The 14,685-nt window shown below is 43.0% G+C and overlaps 1 protein-coding gene across 16 annotated transcripts in view; it reads right to left on the bottom strand.

Moving 5' to 3' along the window:
- The window catches only part of SAP130 (Sin3A associated protein 130), a 90,428-nt gene that overhangs the window by 61,468 nt on the left and 14,275 nt on the right, over positions 1-14,685 (bottom strand). For all 16 annotated transcript variants that reach the window (XM_039480001.2, XM_039480003.2, XM_039480006.2 and 13 more), the window contains exons 6-7: positions 13,349-13,473; positions 10,653-10,777 (exon numbers count right to left, since the gene is read on the bottom strand). In XM_039480001.2, the coding sequence (XP_039335935.1) occupies positions 10,653-10,777; positions 13,349-13,473 (250 nt within the window). The remainder of the gene's footprint in view (positions 1-10,652; positions 10,778-13,348; positions 13,474-14,685) is intronic.

Genomic DNA, 14,685 nt, shown 5'->3' with positions numbered 1-14,685 from the left:
AAAGATAACAAAGACACAATGCAGACAGACAAGGTCATTTATGATTTTTTGCTCAGTTACAGTCATGCAAGTTATACTTTTTCATAGGTCTATGAAGTTCAGAGTTAACAAGACTTGGTCTTTACACCAATGATGCAAAGGGCTCACTGAGTTTGTCTCGTTTTAAAAGGCATCAATTTGTATCACAAACGGAATAAATTAACCCATGAGTTGTTCTCAGTATCCTTGATGTAGTTAATCAATATCCATAACACACTTAAATTAATATCATTATAATAATTGCACCTCAGGTCAGGTGTGGTGGCTCACACCTATAGTCACAGTGCTTTTGGGGGCATCAAGGGCTTGCGCCCAGGAAGTCAAGGTTACAGTGAGCTATGACTGTGCCACTGCACCCCAGCCTGGGGGAGAGAGTAAGACCCTGTCTACATAAAAAAATAAAATAAAATAATTGCACTTAACTCTGTGGATAAATCTGAAAATACACTATAAATTTTTATACTGTAAGTTTTTGACAAATTTCCTCAAGAAAGATCACAATTTTGATTAACCGCAGCTTAAACTATAACCCTTGAAGCATAGACCTTCCTCCCAATTTTATATCATTCCTTACCAAATGTAAGAACACTCTTGAAAGGATAAAAAGTGACAGTTATGACTGACTCAGGATTGGAAGGGAAATCAACAGAAGATGCCAAATTAATTGGTAGCAAGCTACTGAAACAGCAACACTGGCAAGAGAATTTGACAACATAACAAAGTTGGCTATTCAAATCAGACGGAAGGCCACACGCGGCAGCTCATACTGGTAATCCCAGCAGGAGGACCGCTTGAGCCTGGGAGGCCGAGGCTAAAGTGAGCTGTGATTGCACCACTGCAGTCCAGCCTGGGCCGCAGGGTGAGACCCTACCTCCAATAAAATAAAATGCAAAAAAATCACTTCAAGTGACAGTCAAACACATCACCACTCTGATTAATGGGATCTAGCCCAAGGACAAAAAGAGCTGTGAAGTTACTTACTTAGTATTCTTATTGTTAGTAGTAATCTACAAAAAGCAAGAGGTTAATTTATGACAAATGGACAAATGATACAGGTGCTTCTTTTTTAAAAAAAATACTTGATACTGTATTTTTACTACACCTTTTCTGTATTTAGATATACAAATACCACAGTGTTAACAACTGCTTACAGCATTCCATACAGTAATGAGCTGTATAGGTTTACATACTAGGAGCAATAGTTTTAGCACCACAGCCTTGGTGTGTAGAAGGTGACACCATCTAGGTTCGTGTTAAGTATACTCTATGACGTTTGCATGTCAAAACTGCTACCTATAAATTTTTCAAACTGCATCCCCTTCATTAAGTAATGAATGAGTGTAAAATCTTAGAAAGCAAAAAAAAAAAAAAAAAAAAAAAAATGTGTAATGTTACATACATTTGTAAATACCGGTATGTATCCATTACCAGTGAAGGAGTGAAAAACAAATTTTTTTTTTTTTTTTTTTTTGAGACAGAGTCTCACTCTGTTGCCAGGCTGGAGTGCAGTGGCGTAATCTCAGCTCACTGCAACCTCCACCTCCCAGGTTCAAGTGATTCTCCAGGATTCTCCTGCCTCGGCCTCTCAAGTAGCTGGGACTACAGACACACGCCACCACACCCGGCTAACTTTTGTATTTTTAGTAGAGATGGGGTTTCACCATATTGGCCAGGATGGTCTCGATCTCTTGATATTGGGATCCAACTGCCTTGGCTTCCCAAGTTGTTGGGATTGCAGGTGTGAGCCACTGGACCCGGCCAAAAATTTGTAATTAATATAAGATTCTAAAACAGGTGGTGGCTCATGTCTGTAATCCCAGCATTTTGGGAAGCTGAGACGGGCGGATCACCTGAGGCCAAGAGTTCAAGACCAGCCTGGCCAACATGGTGAAACCCCATCTCTACTAAGAGTACAAAATTAGCTGGGTGTGGTGGTACACATCTGTAGTTCCAACTACTCTGGATTGCTTGAACCTGGGAGGCAGAGGCTGCAGTGAGCTGAGCTTGAACCACTGCACTCCAGCCTGGGCAACAGAGCAAGACTCTGTCTCAAAAAATGAATAAACAAATATAAACAAAGAGCAAAATATTAGCAGAAAGACATGACTATCTTTACCGTATTGAGTACCTCTGTCCCCAGAAAGAGCCCAAAAGCAATGACACACCAGAAACAATGAACACCTCTAATACCCAGAACTGGGGTTATGAATACTACTCTCCACTAAAAAGAACCAAGGGGAATTGGCTGATTTGAAAACTAATAAAAATGGGAGAAAGCCTGAGACATCATGTATCAGAAAGGATAAAGTACTCAAAGGCTAATGGGAGGAGTCATCAAAAGGAAACTTGGGCCAGGCCTGGTGTAATGACTCATGCCTCTAATCCCAGCACTTTGGGAGGCCAAGGCAGGCAGATTGCTTGAGTTCAGGAGTTCAAGGCCAGCCTGGGCAACATGGTGAAAGTCTACCTCTACTAAAAATACAAAAATTAGCTGTGCATGGTAGCACACAGCTGTAGTCTCAGCTACTTGGGAGGCCAAAGCAGGAGGATCCCTTGAGAGCCCAGGGGGGAGAGGTTACAGTGAGCTTAGATTGTGCCACTGCATTCCAGCCTGGGTGACAGATGACACCGTTTTTTTTTAAAAAAAAAAAAAAAAAAAAAAAGACACTTGAGCCAGCTCAAAGGGGGTCTCATTAGCCCAATTTGGAGCACTGGGAGAAAGAGACTTTGATTAAAACATTTTGGGTCAGGCGTGGTAGCTCACGCCTATAATCCCCAACACTTTGGGAGGCTGAGGAGGGCAGATTGCCTGAGATCAGGAAACCAAGGCCAGCCTGGCCAACATGGTATAACCCCATCTCTACCAAAAATAAAAAAATAAGCCAAGCGTGGTGGTGCACACCTGTAATCCCAGCTACTTGGGAGGCTAAGGCAGGAGAATCGCTTGAATCCAGGAGGCGGAAATTGCAGTGAGCTGAGATCATGCCACTGCACTCCAGCCTGGGTGACGGAGCAAGACTCTATCTCAAAGAAAAAAAAAAGAAACAACATTTTGAGGCTGGGTACGGTGGGTCATACCCATAAACCCTAGCACTTTGGGAGCTGAGGCAGGAGGACTGCTTAAGCCCAGGAATTTGAGACCAGCTTGAGAAACATGGCAAGTCCCAGTCTCGACAAAAAGTAAAACAATTACGCAATTGTAAGAATTAGCAATTAAGCAAAAAGTAAAACAATCTTGGTGCACACCTATAGTCCCAGGTACTCAGGAGGCGGAGGCGGGAGGACAGCCTGAACCCCAGAGGTCAAGGTTGAGCACTGCAACCTTGACCTCTGGGGTTCAAGCTGTCCTCCCGCCTCCGCCTCCTGAGTATCTGGGACTATAGGTGTGTGTCAAGATGTGATTCAGCCTACGTGACAGAGTGAGACCTTGTGTCAAAAACAAAAGACAACAACAAAAAAAACCCCACTCTGAATATTTAACATCTATAGTTCCATAGGAACCCACCCACACACACCAAAAACAGAGGGATTAAGTGCTCCCTGTTCTGTTGTCTTAATCACCATATTACAGGTTGAGTATACCTTATCTAAAATGTTTGGGATGAGAAGTGTTTCAGATTTCAGAATTGTATACTTACTGGCTCAGCATCCCTAATCCAAAAATCAGAAATGCTTCAACAAACATTTTCTTTGGGTGTCATGTCAGTCCTCAAAAAGTTTCAGATTTTGGCGTATTATGGATTTTGGTTTAGGGATACGCAACTGTGTATTTCTCCCACAGATCAGTTTTTTTCCTTGTTAATAACCTGAAAGGCAACTCCACAGATAGAGCACCAATTCAGGGATCTGGTATCTACAGAAAAAATGGGTGTTAAATTATAAACGAAGTTGTGATTATCCTCCAGTGTTCAGATGGGTCCTTGCATGACTGACTTATTTGGAGGACAATGGTATTATAGGCAGATACTACCAGTGAAGCATTTTTTCCTTCTTCTCTCAGAGAATAGTAAGGAAATGGTAAGGAAAACAAAAAAGAGAAATACAGTACCCCCCTTTTGCAAAATTAGGAGACATCTGAAACCTGAAACCACAGGACAGCAGAACTGCCAAAGGTAGGGATAACCAAACAGGAATTCAGGAGCCAACGAAGGGAGGATTTCTTTCTTTCCTCCACTTAAAAAAAAAAAAAAGACAGAGAGAGAGAGAGAGAGAGGGAGATAAGAGTTTCATTAAGTTCTCACTATGTTGCTCATGCTGGTCTTGAACTCCTGGGCTCAGACAATCCTCCTGCCCCAGCCTCCCAAAGTGCTAGGATTACAGACATGAGCTACCATGCCCAGCCTGAACAAAGAATTTCTGGGGCTACAATTTTAGGGATAAAATCCAGCAATGAAGTATAGTGCTCCAAAATGAGGAGCACACATTGACAGAGAAAACCAAAATCATTTGTGTAACAGTGGGAGTGGAGCTGGCAGTGAAGCAGTATCTGGACCAGTTTCAAGAGTTAAAAAGCAAAGGATCTAGGGTTAAACTAGGTTTAATTAGGGTTAAACAGATAAGCTCCATCTGTGGGGAACAGTGAGGGGGACCCAGTGAAGAGAGGCTTTGCCATTTTAAGTGGTCTATTTTCACTGACAGTAGTAAAGTAATGGCCAACAAAATTCAAACACGGAACACTGGGTCATTTGGAAAATTTCTCCAAACTCGGTATATAGTCCAGGCTACAACAAGAACCAATTACAAACAGGGGATCCAGAATAAAGTCAATCCAATCAAAGATGAATACTCAGAAAGGAACCAACACAGGATCTATGAAAGATGCTAAAACACAAAAGGCGGAATGAAACACACTAGCAGTGCTTTCACTAGGCAGATGAACACTGTACCACGAATTTAAAAACTTAATGAAGTAACTGCTTCTATGAAATGAAAACACAAAGCAAAGATGTAAGAGCTCACTGGAAATGATGAGAGAAGAACAGAAGACAAAATATATGGGCAGGGCTCCAGAGAGAAACAGAATACAACTGCTCAGCAGTTTCAGGAATGAAGGCAAAATTAGAAGTGGAACATGAGAGACAATGCTGAAAATCAGTCAAGGATGGTGAAGACTATGAAAGCACCATTAAAGGGAACAGTTAAAAAAATTACATGACAGCGCAAAAAGATTCAACACATCATTAGGTGCTCCTCTCATAAAATGGAATAGAATGAATACATTATAACTGGCCAGGAGTGGAAGCTCATGCCTGTAATCCCAACACTTTGGGTGGCTGGGGCAGGCAGATCACCTTGAGGTCAGGAGTTCAAGACCAACCTGGCCAACATGGCAAAACCCTATCTCTACTAAAAGTACAAAAATTAGCTGGGGGTGGTAGTGTGTGCCTGTAATCCCAGCTACTTGGAAGGCGGCGGTGGGAGAATCGCTTGCTCGCTTGAATGGTGTGGGGGAAAAATGGCAGGATGGGGCAAGGGGGTGGCAGGCAGCGGACATTGCAGTGAGTGAAGATCACACCACTACACTCTAGCCTGGGTGACAGAGCAAGACTCGGTCTCAAAAAAAAAAAAAAAAAAAAGTAACAAAAACTGTTCATAAGTATGTTCATAAATATAGTGTTATTGTTTTTGTTTAGAGATGGAGTCTCACTCTGTCACCCAAGCTGGAGTGCAGTGGTGTGATCTCAGCTCACTGCAACCTCCACCTCCCGGGTTCAAGTGATTCTCCCACCTCAGCCTCCCAAATAGCTGGGATTACAGACATCCGGCCCCACTCCCGGCTGACAGACGGGGTTTCAACATGTTGGCCAGGCTGGTCTCCAACTCCTGACCTCAAGTGATCCACCTGCCTCAGCCTCCCAGAGTGCTGGGATTGTATGCATGAGCCACTGTCCCTGGCTGATAAATAGTTTTATGCTCCAGATTGAAAAGGCACACCATGATTAGAACAAAACCAAAAATAACGGTCATTACAAAATACATGCTATTAAATTTGCTGAAATTCAATGAAAAATAATCAGGCGCCGGGCGCGGTGGCTCAAGCCTGTAATCCCAGCACTTTGGGAGGCCGAGGCGGGTGGATCACGAGGCCAAGAGATCGAGACCATCCCGGTCAACATAGTGAAACCCCGTCTCTACTAAAAATACAAAAAATTAGCTGGGCATGGTGGCACGTGCCTGTAATCCCAGCTACTCAGGAGGCTGAGGCAGGAGAATTGCCTGAACCCAGGAGGCGGAGGTTGCGATGAGCCGAGATCGTGCCATTGCACTCCAGCCTGGGTAACAAGAGCAAAACTCTGTCTCAAAAAAAAAAAAAAAAAAAAAAAAAAAAATAATCAGGCAATGAGACAAAAAGACCAAGGCCTCTGTAAGGGGTTAAGGGGTTTAAAAAAAGAAAATCAGGCTCTGTGCAGTAACATCCAGATCTAGAAGACAGGGAAAAACTACCCATCAAGTAATCATGGAAAGAATATACAAACAACAAAAACACTCAATCGGCCAAACTATTGCCTAACCTGAAATGGGAAATGATTCTCAGCAGTAAATTTTCAAAATGTTGGTGCTTTAAGATATGCCTTTTTTGAAGAAAATAACAGAAAATAAACTTCATTTAACCAAGTAATGACTGAAAAGACAAGGGTCAAAGAACTGACAGATTGAATGTATTTACAGCAGAAAAATTAAAATATTACTTAGATTTTTCTGGAATTTTACTTTTTTCCCTATAGCTTGAACCAATTTCATTATCACTGGTTTACCTGGCCCCTTTGAGAGTTTGGTAGAATTCTATGAAAGCAAGTCTGGGTATGGCGGCTCACACCTATAATCCCAGCACTTTGGAAGGCTGAGGGAGGTGGATTGCTTGAGCCCAGGAGTTTGACAACAGCCTGGGCAACAGAGGGAGGCACTGTCTCTACAAAACATTTTAACATTAGCCAGGCATGGTGGCATGTGCCTGTAGTCCCAGCTTTGGGAGGTTGAGGTAGGAGGATCACTTGGGCCTAGAAGGTCGAGGCTGCAGCCATGATTGAGCCACTGCACTCCAGCCTCATCTCAAAAAAGAATTCTATGAAACCAGCTGGACCTGGTGCTTTCATGAGAGATAGTGCTTAAAATTTTTTTCTATTTCTTCTATGGAAATTGGTCTGCTGAAAATTTCTATCTGCAGAATTCAAAAAAGTTAGGCATTAGGAATTTATTATAATTGTAGATATAAAGAGAAAAATCATCTGATTAGGGTTTTCGTCTGTTTAATTCACTACTTGTAGTATATTGCTAGTGTTAGATGAGCGAATGCTAAAAATGCATTCAACAAAATTCAATATCCAGTTTTTTATTAAAACATTCAACACAATGGAAAAGTTACTTTGACAATATGATTAAAAATAAAAAGCCTACCCCTAGTTTTCATCATACAGTCGTCCCTCAGTATCCATAGGTGCCACATCTGTGGATTCAATGAAGCATGGATTGAAAATATTCAAGGGGGAAAACGATTCCCCCAAATTCCAAAAAGCAAAACTTGAATTGGCTGAGCACCAAGTACTACACTGAATCCACATGAATGAAGTGATGTGTAGGCATCGTAATAGGCACCGTAGGTAAGCCAGAGATGACTTAGAATACATGGGAGGAGGTGCGTAGGTTATATGCAAATACTATGCTACTTTATATGAAGGAACTTGAGCATCCTTGGATTTCAGCATCTGCAGGTGTTCCTGGAGCCAAGACCCCAAGATAGAGATGACTGTATACCCATTTACACCTTGTGAATTTCCTCATACCATCTGAATATATTAACTTTTATAAAGTTAAAATGAGTACCAAGTAGTTGCTTTTATGTTGGGTAGTTTTGTCTCTTTGTACCTCAGGCAACATATTTATTAATAACTGCCACAGAGTAAACTATCCCATTTATGGAAGAGAGAACAAAGGATCGGGGAGTTGAAAACCTGCTTAATGTCACACAAATAGATAATGGAGCTAATAGCTAAAGGTAAGTTCCAGGCACTGGTTCATTTAAACATAATTTTGTTCAGAGTTCTGTTCCAGGTCCTCTTCTCACTCTCTAGTACCCTTGGAGAGACACCTGAGGCTTTCATTGTGGCCCATGCACTGATCACTCCTAAACTCATTATCTCCAGCACAGACATCTCTTCAAGCACACACTAACAAAAGCCACTTGGTTGTTCCACAGATAAACTCAGCCTCCCACAGCTCAAGCTTTTCTAAAATCTGCTTTCCTTACCTTGTTTTCCTTTTCATTTACCAGGATAAATAAGGAGGAAACCAAAGAGGCACCTCCGATTCCTCTTCCTTCCTCGCCATTCTGCCCTACTTTCAGCTGACACTCAGGTCCTAGTGGTACCCTGCTAGCTTCTAACAGTTCCTTTCTCCATGCCCACTACTCTTGCTTTGATTCAGTGAATCCCTTCTGGTTTGCGCTACTGCCAAAGGCTCCCTTCCCTCCATATTCCAATGGCAAGAATCAACTGCCCTCCCCAACTTTCCCATAATGACTTAAAGATCATAAGGAAAAACACCATGATGTCATCCCTGATTGTGCCACTCACAAAAAGCCTTTAAGATCATCCCTCATCAACCAGACTTTAACCCTCTATGGCTCTGCAAATCTTGGTTTCTTTCAGGATCTCACTCTGTTGCCCAGGCTAGAAAGCAGTGGCACAATCATACCTCATAGTGATCTCTAACTCCTGGGCTCAAATGATCCTCCCAGTTCAGCCTCCAAGTACCCAGAGCTATAGGTACATGCCACCACACTTATCTTTTTTTTTTTTTTTTTAAAGAAATGGGATCTTGGTATGTTACTGAGGCTGGTCTGGAACTCCTGGCCTCAAGTGATCTTCCCACGCTGGCTTCCAAAAGCACGGGGTTACAGGCATGAGCTACTGCAACCAGCCTAAATCCTTTTTCTTTTTTGGGCGTGGGGGTGGGTAGTGGAGATGAGGTCTCACTCTGTCACCCCAGCTGGAATGCAGTGACACAATCACAGCTCACTGTAGCCTCAGCCTCTGGGGCTCAAGCAATCCTCCCACCTCAGCCTCCTATGTAGCTGGGACTAGAGGTACACATCACCATGCCTGGCTACTTTTTTATTTTTTATAGAGATGGGATTTCCCTATGTTGCCCAGGCTGGTCTCAAACTCCTAGACTCAAGTGATCCTCCTGCCTCAGCCTCCCAAAGTGCTGAGATTACAGGCATGAGCAACTGTATCTTGCCATCACAACTTAAAATGCCTAAAATCAAAGTATAAAACTCCTCTCCCAAACCTCCCACTCTCCTCCACCCTGTTAGATATATAGACCAATTAGCACTGGCAAATAATCCTGACTCCACTTCTCCTCTCACACCACCCCAGACCCCCCACCCCATGCCCCAATGATTCCTCAGAAATCTTTTTTTTTTTTTAAAGCCAGTCAAATTTAAGAGTGGGGGGTTGTATACCAACTTTAGTGACACTAATGTTAATAAGTTCTGATAACCCACTACCATCGGACCAGCCAGAGATCTTCTTGACTCTATCCTTCAAAATCTACCCAGGGCCAGGCGAGGCAGTTCATGCCTGTAATCCTAGCACTTAGGGAGATGGAGGATCACTCGAATCCAGGATCACTCGAGTCCAGGAGTTTGCAGCCAACCTGGGCAACAAAGTGAGAGACTGTCTCTACAAAAAAATAAAAAAATTAGTTAGGTGTGGTGGCACACATCTGGAGTTCCAGCTACTTGGGAGGCTGAAGCAAAAGGATCACTTGAGCCTGAGAGCTTGAAGCTGCAGTGAGTCATGACTGTGCCACTGCACTCCAGCCTGGGTGACAGAGCGAGACCCTATCTCCAAAAACTAGTAATAGTTTACCCACAATCTAACTATGTCTTTCTACATCCACCTTCATCTCTCCTAGATGCCGGCCATACCCTTCTACATCTCTGCCTCTAACTTTGCCTCTCCACAGCCTATTCTACCTAGCAACCAGGCTGAGCCAAGTGAAACTTCAGATCACCGTGTTGCTCTGCTGAAAACTCTGCTAAGGCTTCCCATCATGCCCCAGCCGAGTCCATGTTCTTAGTGTGGTTCCTAAGGGCCTATGTGACCTGGAGACCCTGCTACTTCCCCTAAACTCTTGCCACCTTGGCCTAATTGATGCTCCTTGTAAACAGCAAACACAATTCTGTCTCAGAGCCTTTGCAATTACTGTTCCCACTGCCTAGACTGCTCTTCTCTCAGATAACCATATAGCTCACTTATTTTCTGCTCAAATGTATTACTATCAACAAAGCCCTCTTCAACCACATTATATGAAATGGTAAATCCCCTGCACCACCCACCCTATTACTCCCTTTACCCTTATTTTTTACCAAAGCACTTTTCACCATCCAAAAAGTCACATATTTATTGCATCTCCAGCCCCTAAAAACAGAAACACTGTGTGGGCAGGAATTTCTTTGTTCACAGCTTTAGCCCCAGGATTTAGAGCACTATATAACTCAATAAAAAAAGCACCACTCAATAAATATTCACAGAAATGAATGAATAAAGGAAAAAAGAGTGAAGGAGGAGGATGGCAGGAAGGCTCAAACTTCATACTCCTGTGTATACCTGAGTGCTGAATCAGTAGCATGTGCTGCTGTCGTAGTGATGACTGGAGACTGGGCTCTGGTGGCCGAGACAGTTGCTACCACAGCAGGAGGGATGGCATTGGAGGTGGTCACAGGCGGCCGAGACTACCAAGAGAAAAAACAGTTTGATTAAAACAAAAATAAAAGGAAATGTAGGAAGCCAAATACTAAATGTGTAATTTGAAACTTGAGCCCACAGATAAGTATGTTTCTGTTCAAGTAAAAATAAATTCTCACCATTCCAATGAAGGAATTCTCTTTTCAAATAGGTTGTTATAAGACCAAGAGACAGGCTGGGTGCGGTGGCTCATGCCTGTAATCCCAGCACTTTGGGAGGCCGAGGCAGGCGGATCACCTGAGGTCAGGAATTCGAGACCAGCCTGGCCAACATGGTGAAATCCCATCTCTACTAAACACAACCAAAAAAAATCAGCTAGGCGTGGTGGTGCATGCCTCTAATCCCAGCTACTTAGGAGGCTGAGATGAGAGAACTGCTGAACCCAGGAGGCAGAGGTAGCGGTGAGCTGAGATCATGCCATTGCACTCCAGCCAGGGCAACAAGAGCAAAACTCCATCAAAACAAAACAAAACAAAACAAAAAAGAACCTCTGAATCATCAAAAATATCCCTTATTAGGATAACTTTTAAAATAGTGTTTTGAAAAAATAAAACCCATTTTGACTGAACAGTACACGAGTCTCTCCTGTGCAAATATGATTGGAGTCAAAATTCTGCCCTATTATTGGTGCCACTGGGCTCTCACCCTTCAATCTAGAGTTGCCACAGGTCTGTTGTTGGTCTTGGTGTAAACATTTTACACTTCCATCCAACCCAGCACCTTCCACAGAGGGCCTACTATCTCTCAGACCATTTAAGTTTATGAGTATAAGGCCAACTCAGGGTAACAGTATTCTTTTCTAGGTAACAGTTCAGGGTGCCCACATGCTTTCTGTACGTTTTCATATGGACAGAGTGCCCTTATCACATTTATGTGTGGAATGTTCCTCTGAAAAATAAGCTCCACACGGACTTCATTCACTTATCCACCGTTATTCTTCAAATTACCTGAGCTCTGATTCTTCCCTCACTCTTAACCTTGAAACTTGCATCTAAACCAAGCTTTACCCATTCCTCATCCTTGCTTTTCATCTGTAGCCTTTTACCTGCTGCTCCTACCATGTGCAGCTGCGTGTCTCACAACAGGGCTACTGCACCAGCTTCCTCACTCGGGAGCTCCCTCTTGGTTCTCGTCCTCCTCTATCCCTTCATATATATCGTGTATACTACTGGAGGCCTAATACTCCTCTGACTGTGTTTTCTTGGCCAGCAAGGTCTTTTATTTTATCCTGAAAACTGTAGATACTACCTAGTGTCATATTCAATACTCTTCCTTATTATCTTAACCCCAGTTGTTTCGCACATCTGTCTGTCCCCTTAAAAGTGCTTAAGGGGACAGACCTCCTGCACATGATTCAGCTAGATTATTATTACTATTGTGTGAGATGGAGTCTCACTCTGTCCCCCAAGCTGGAGTGCAGTGGCACAATCCTGGCTCAATGCAACCTCTGCCTCTTGGGCTCAAGGGATTCTCCCACCTCAGCCTCCCGAGTACCTGGGATTATAGGCGCATGCCATCATGCCTGGCTAATTTTTGTATTTTAGTGGAGATGGGGTTTCACCATGTTGCCCAGGGTGGTTTCAAACTCCTAAGCCTAGGCAATCTGCCTGCCTCAGCCTCCCAAAGTCTAGAACTGCAAGCGTGAACCACTGCAATGGCCTAATCTCATCATTCAACAACAATTACTTCAATGATACATAGAGCCATTATGTTAAAAAAACAAAAACGATCTTTGACCAGCCATGGTGGCTCACACCTGTAATCCCAGCACTTTAGGAGGCCGAGGCAGGCAAATGACTTGAGGTTAGGAGTTCAAGACCAGCCTGGCCAACATGATAAAACCCTGTCTCTACTACAAATACAAAAATTAGCTGGGCATAGTGGTGCAAGCCTGTAAACCCAAATATTTGGGAGGCTGAAGCAGGAGAATCGCTTGAACCCGGGAGGCAGAGGTTGCAGTGAGCTGGTATCACACCACTGCACTTCAGCCTGGGCAAGTGACACTCTGTCTCAAAAAAACACAGTGGTTCTCACTACTGTATTATATACAGTATATAGTTTATACTCTATATCCTAGAGAACCCAATTTACAGATACTGTACTTCCTGCAAATACATTATACTTCAGTAGTAATGAGGCCATAGATTTCCTTGAAAAAAAGCTGAAAGGCATGGACCATCTTCTTGAAACAAACATACATATATGCATAACTTTCAGGAATCCACAGACCCCCGCTATCCAAATTAAAATCTCTCAATCCTAGCTGGCCTTTACTACTTGCTGTCTACAACTATCACTCCCTTCCTTGCCACTGTTCATTTTCCCCTTCACTTCCTCTTCACTCTCTGCATCCTCATTAGCACAGCCTTTCCAACACGAGGCCTTTCCACCACCTCTCCTCTGTGTTCTTACAGACTGCCACATGACACTGTGCATCTTTCAAATTTCCCTATGTCTGGGCAACTAGACAAAAAGTCCCTGAGGTCAAGATGTGCCCAGTGCCTGGCAGAGTGAATAACTCCAATGAGGCCCTTAATGCACCCCAGGCTCTGACGTGCCTGGATTGGTTGGTGAATGATGTGCTGTACTGCTGGCTGAGCAGTAGCAGCATTTGGCAGCTGCGAGGTCGGCCTCAGGACTGTGGTCACTTTAGAACTGGACATCACGGCAGCAGCAGCTGCACCTGAAAAAAAAAAAAGTATTTATTATATTTATTCTAGTTATATTCCCTAGGAAAATAATCAACATAATTCCTAAAATTCAGATAGCATTTCCGTACTGAGCTGAAGTATGGCATGTATACTTCCCATTTAATCACAGAGAAAATGAAGAAAATGTGTATTCAGGAGATTAAGTAATAATTTATATTACCTCTTCAAAGACAATCTTAAGTGAAACTAGCTGCTGCTTTCTGTTTCTGTTGTGTTACCGCAAGTGCACACAGTGGTAAAGCACACAGCGAACAGCCGCTGCCTCAGCTGTGACAAGGGCTTGAGCACTTTGCCTACCACTGTGTTTGTTCCATTAGAACAGATGTCAACATTGCGAAAGGGACATATTATGAACCCTAACCTTAACCCTAACCCTACCCTGCAGTTTTGACCCTGCAGACCCCCATAAGGGCCTGTGAACCACATTTGGAGAACCACTGAGTTGATATAACCAAGCAAACCTGGTCTTGTGTTGGCTAACTTGATTTTGCCAATTGTTTTACACTCTCCAATAAAAGGTAATAATTTCTAGTCAAAACTCATTTATTACCTTACAGAACTTAAGGGTAAAAATAAATCAATCTTAGCCAGTGTGGTGGCTCAACACCTGTAGTCCTAGCCACTCAGGAGGCTAAAGGGGTAAGATCACTTGTGCCTGAGAAGTTTGAGACCAGCTTGGGTAACACAGTAAGACCTGTCTCAAAAAATAATTATTATCATCATCATCTTACTGCTATGTAAGTTACAAAACTGAGTAAAGATCATCACTGAACTTTAAAAATATTCAGTATTAATATTTGTGACTATTAAAAATGAGGACCATACGCAGTCTAATAATAATAAAAACCATGTTGAGATTACCATAGCTTGAGGAGTTTCTCAATGTAAAGGACCATTTTAGACCTATCAAACATCTTAATTGCGTAAGTATACACACCTGTAAAGCAACAATAATAAGCACATATCACACATACCACGCTAAAAACATGCATCGCTCCAAGTTTATTTCTACTGTCTTGCAATTCTTTTTTCTTTTTCTTGAGACAGGTTCTTGCTCTGTCACCCAGGCTGGAGTGCAGTGGCACAATTCCAACTCATTTCAACCTCTGCCTTTGGGGCTCAAGCCATCCTCCCATCTAAGCCTCCTGAGTAGCTGGGATTACAGACGCATGCCACCACACCTG

This window comes from Saimiri boliviensis, chromosome 5 (genome assembly GCF_048565385.1).
Source record: "Saimiri boliviensis isolate mSaiBol1 chromosome 5, mSaiBol1.pri, whole genome shotgun sequence".
Lineage (NCBI taxonomy): Eukaryota > Metazoa > Chordata > Mammalia > Primates > Cebidae > Saimiri > Saimiri boliviensis.
This window is presented reverse-complemented; position numbering and strand designations above follow the sequence as displayed.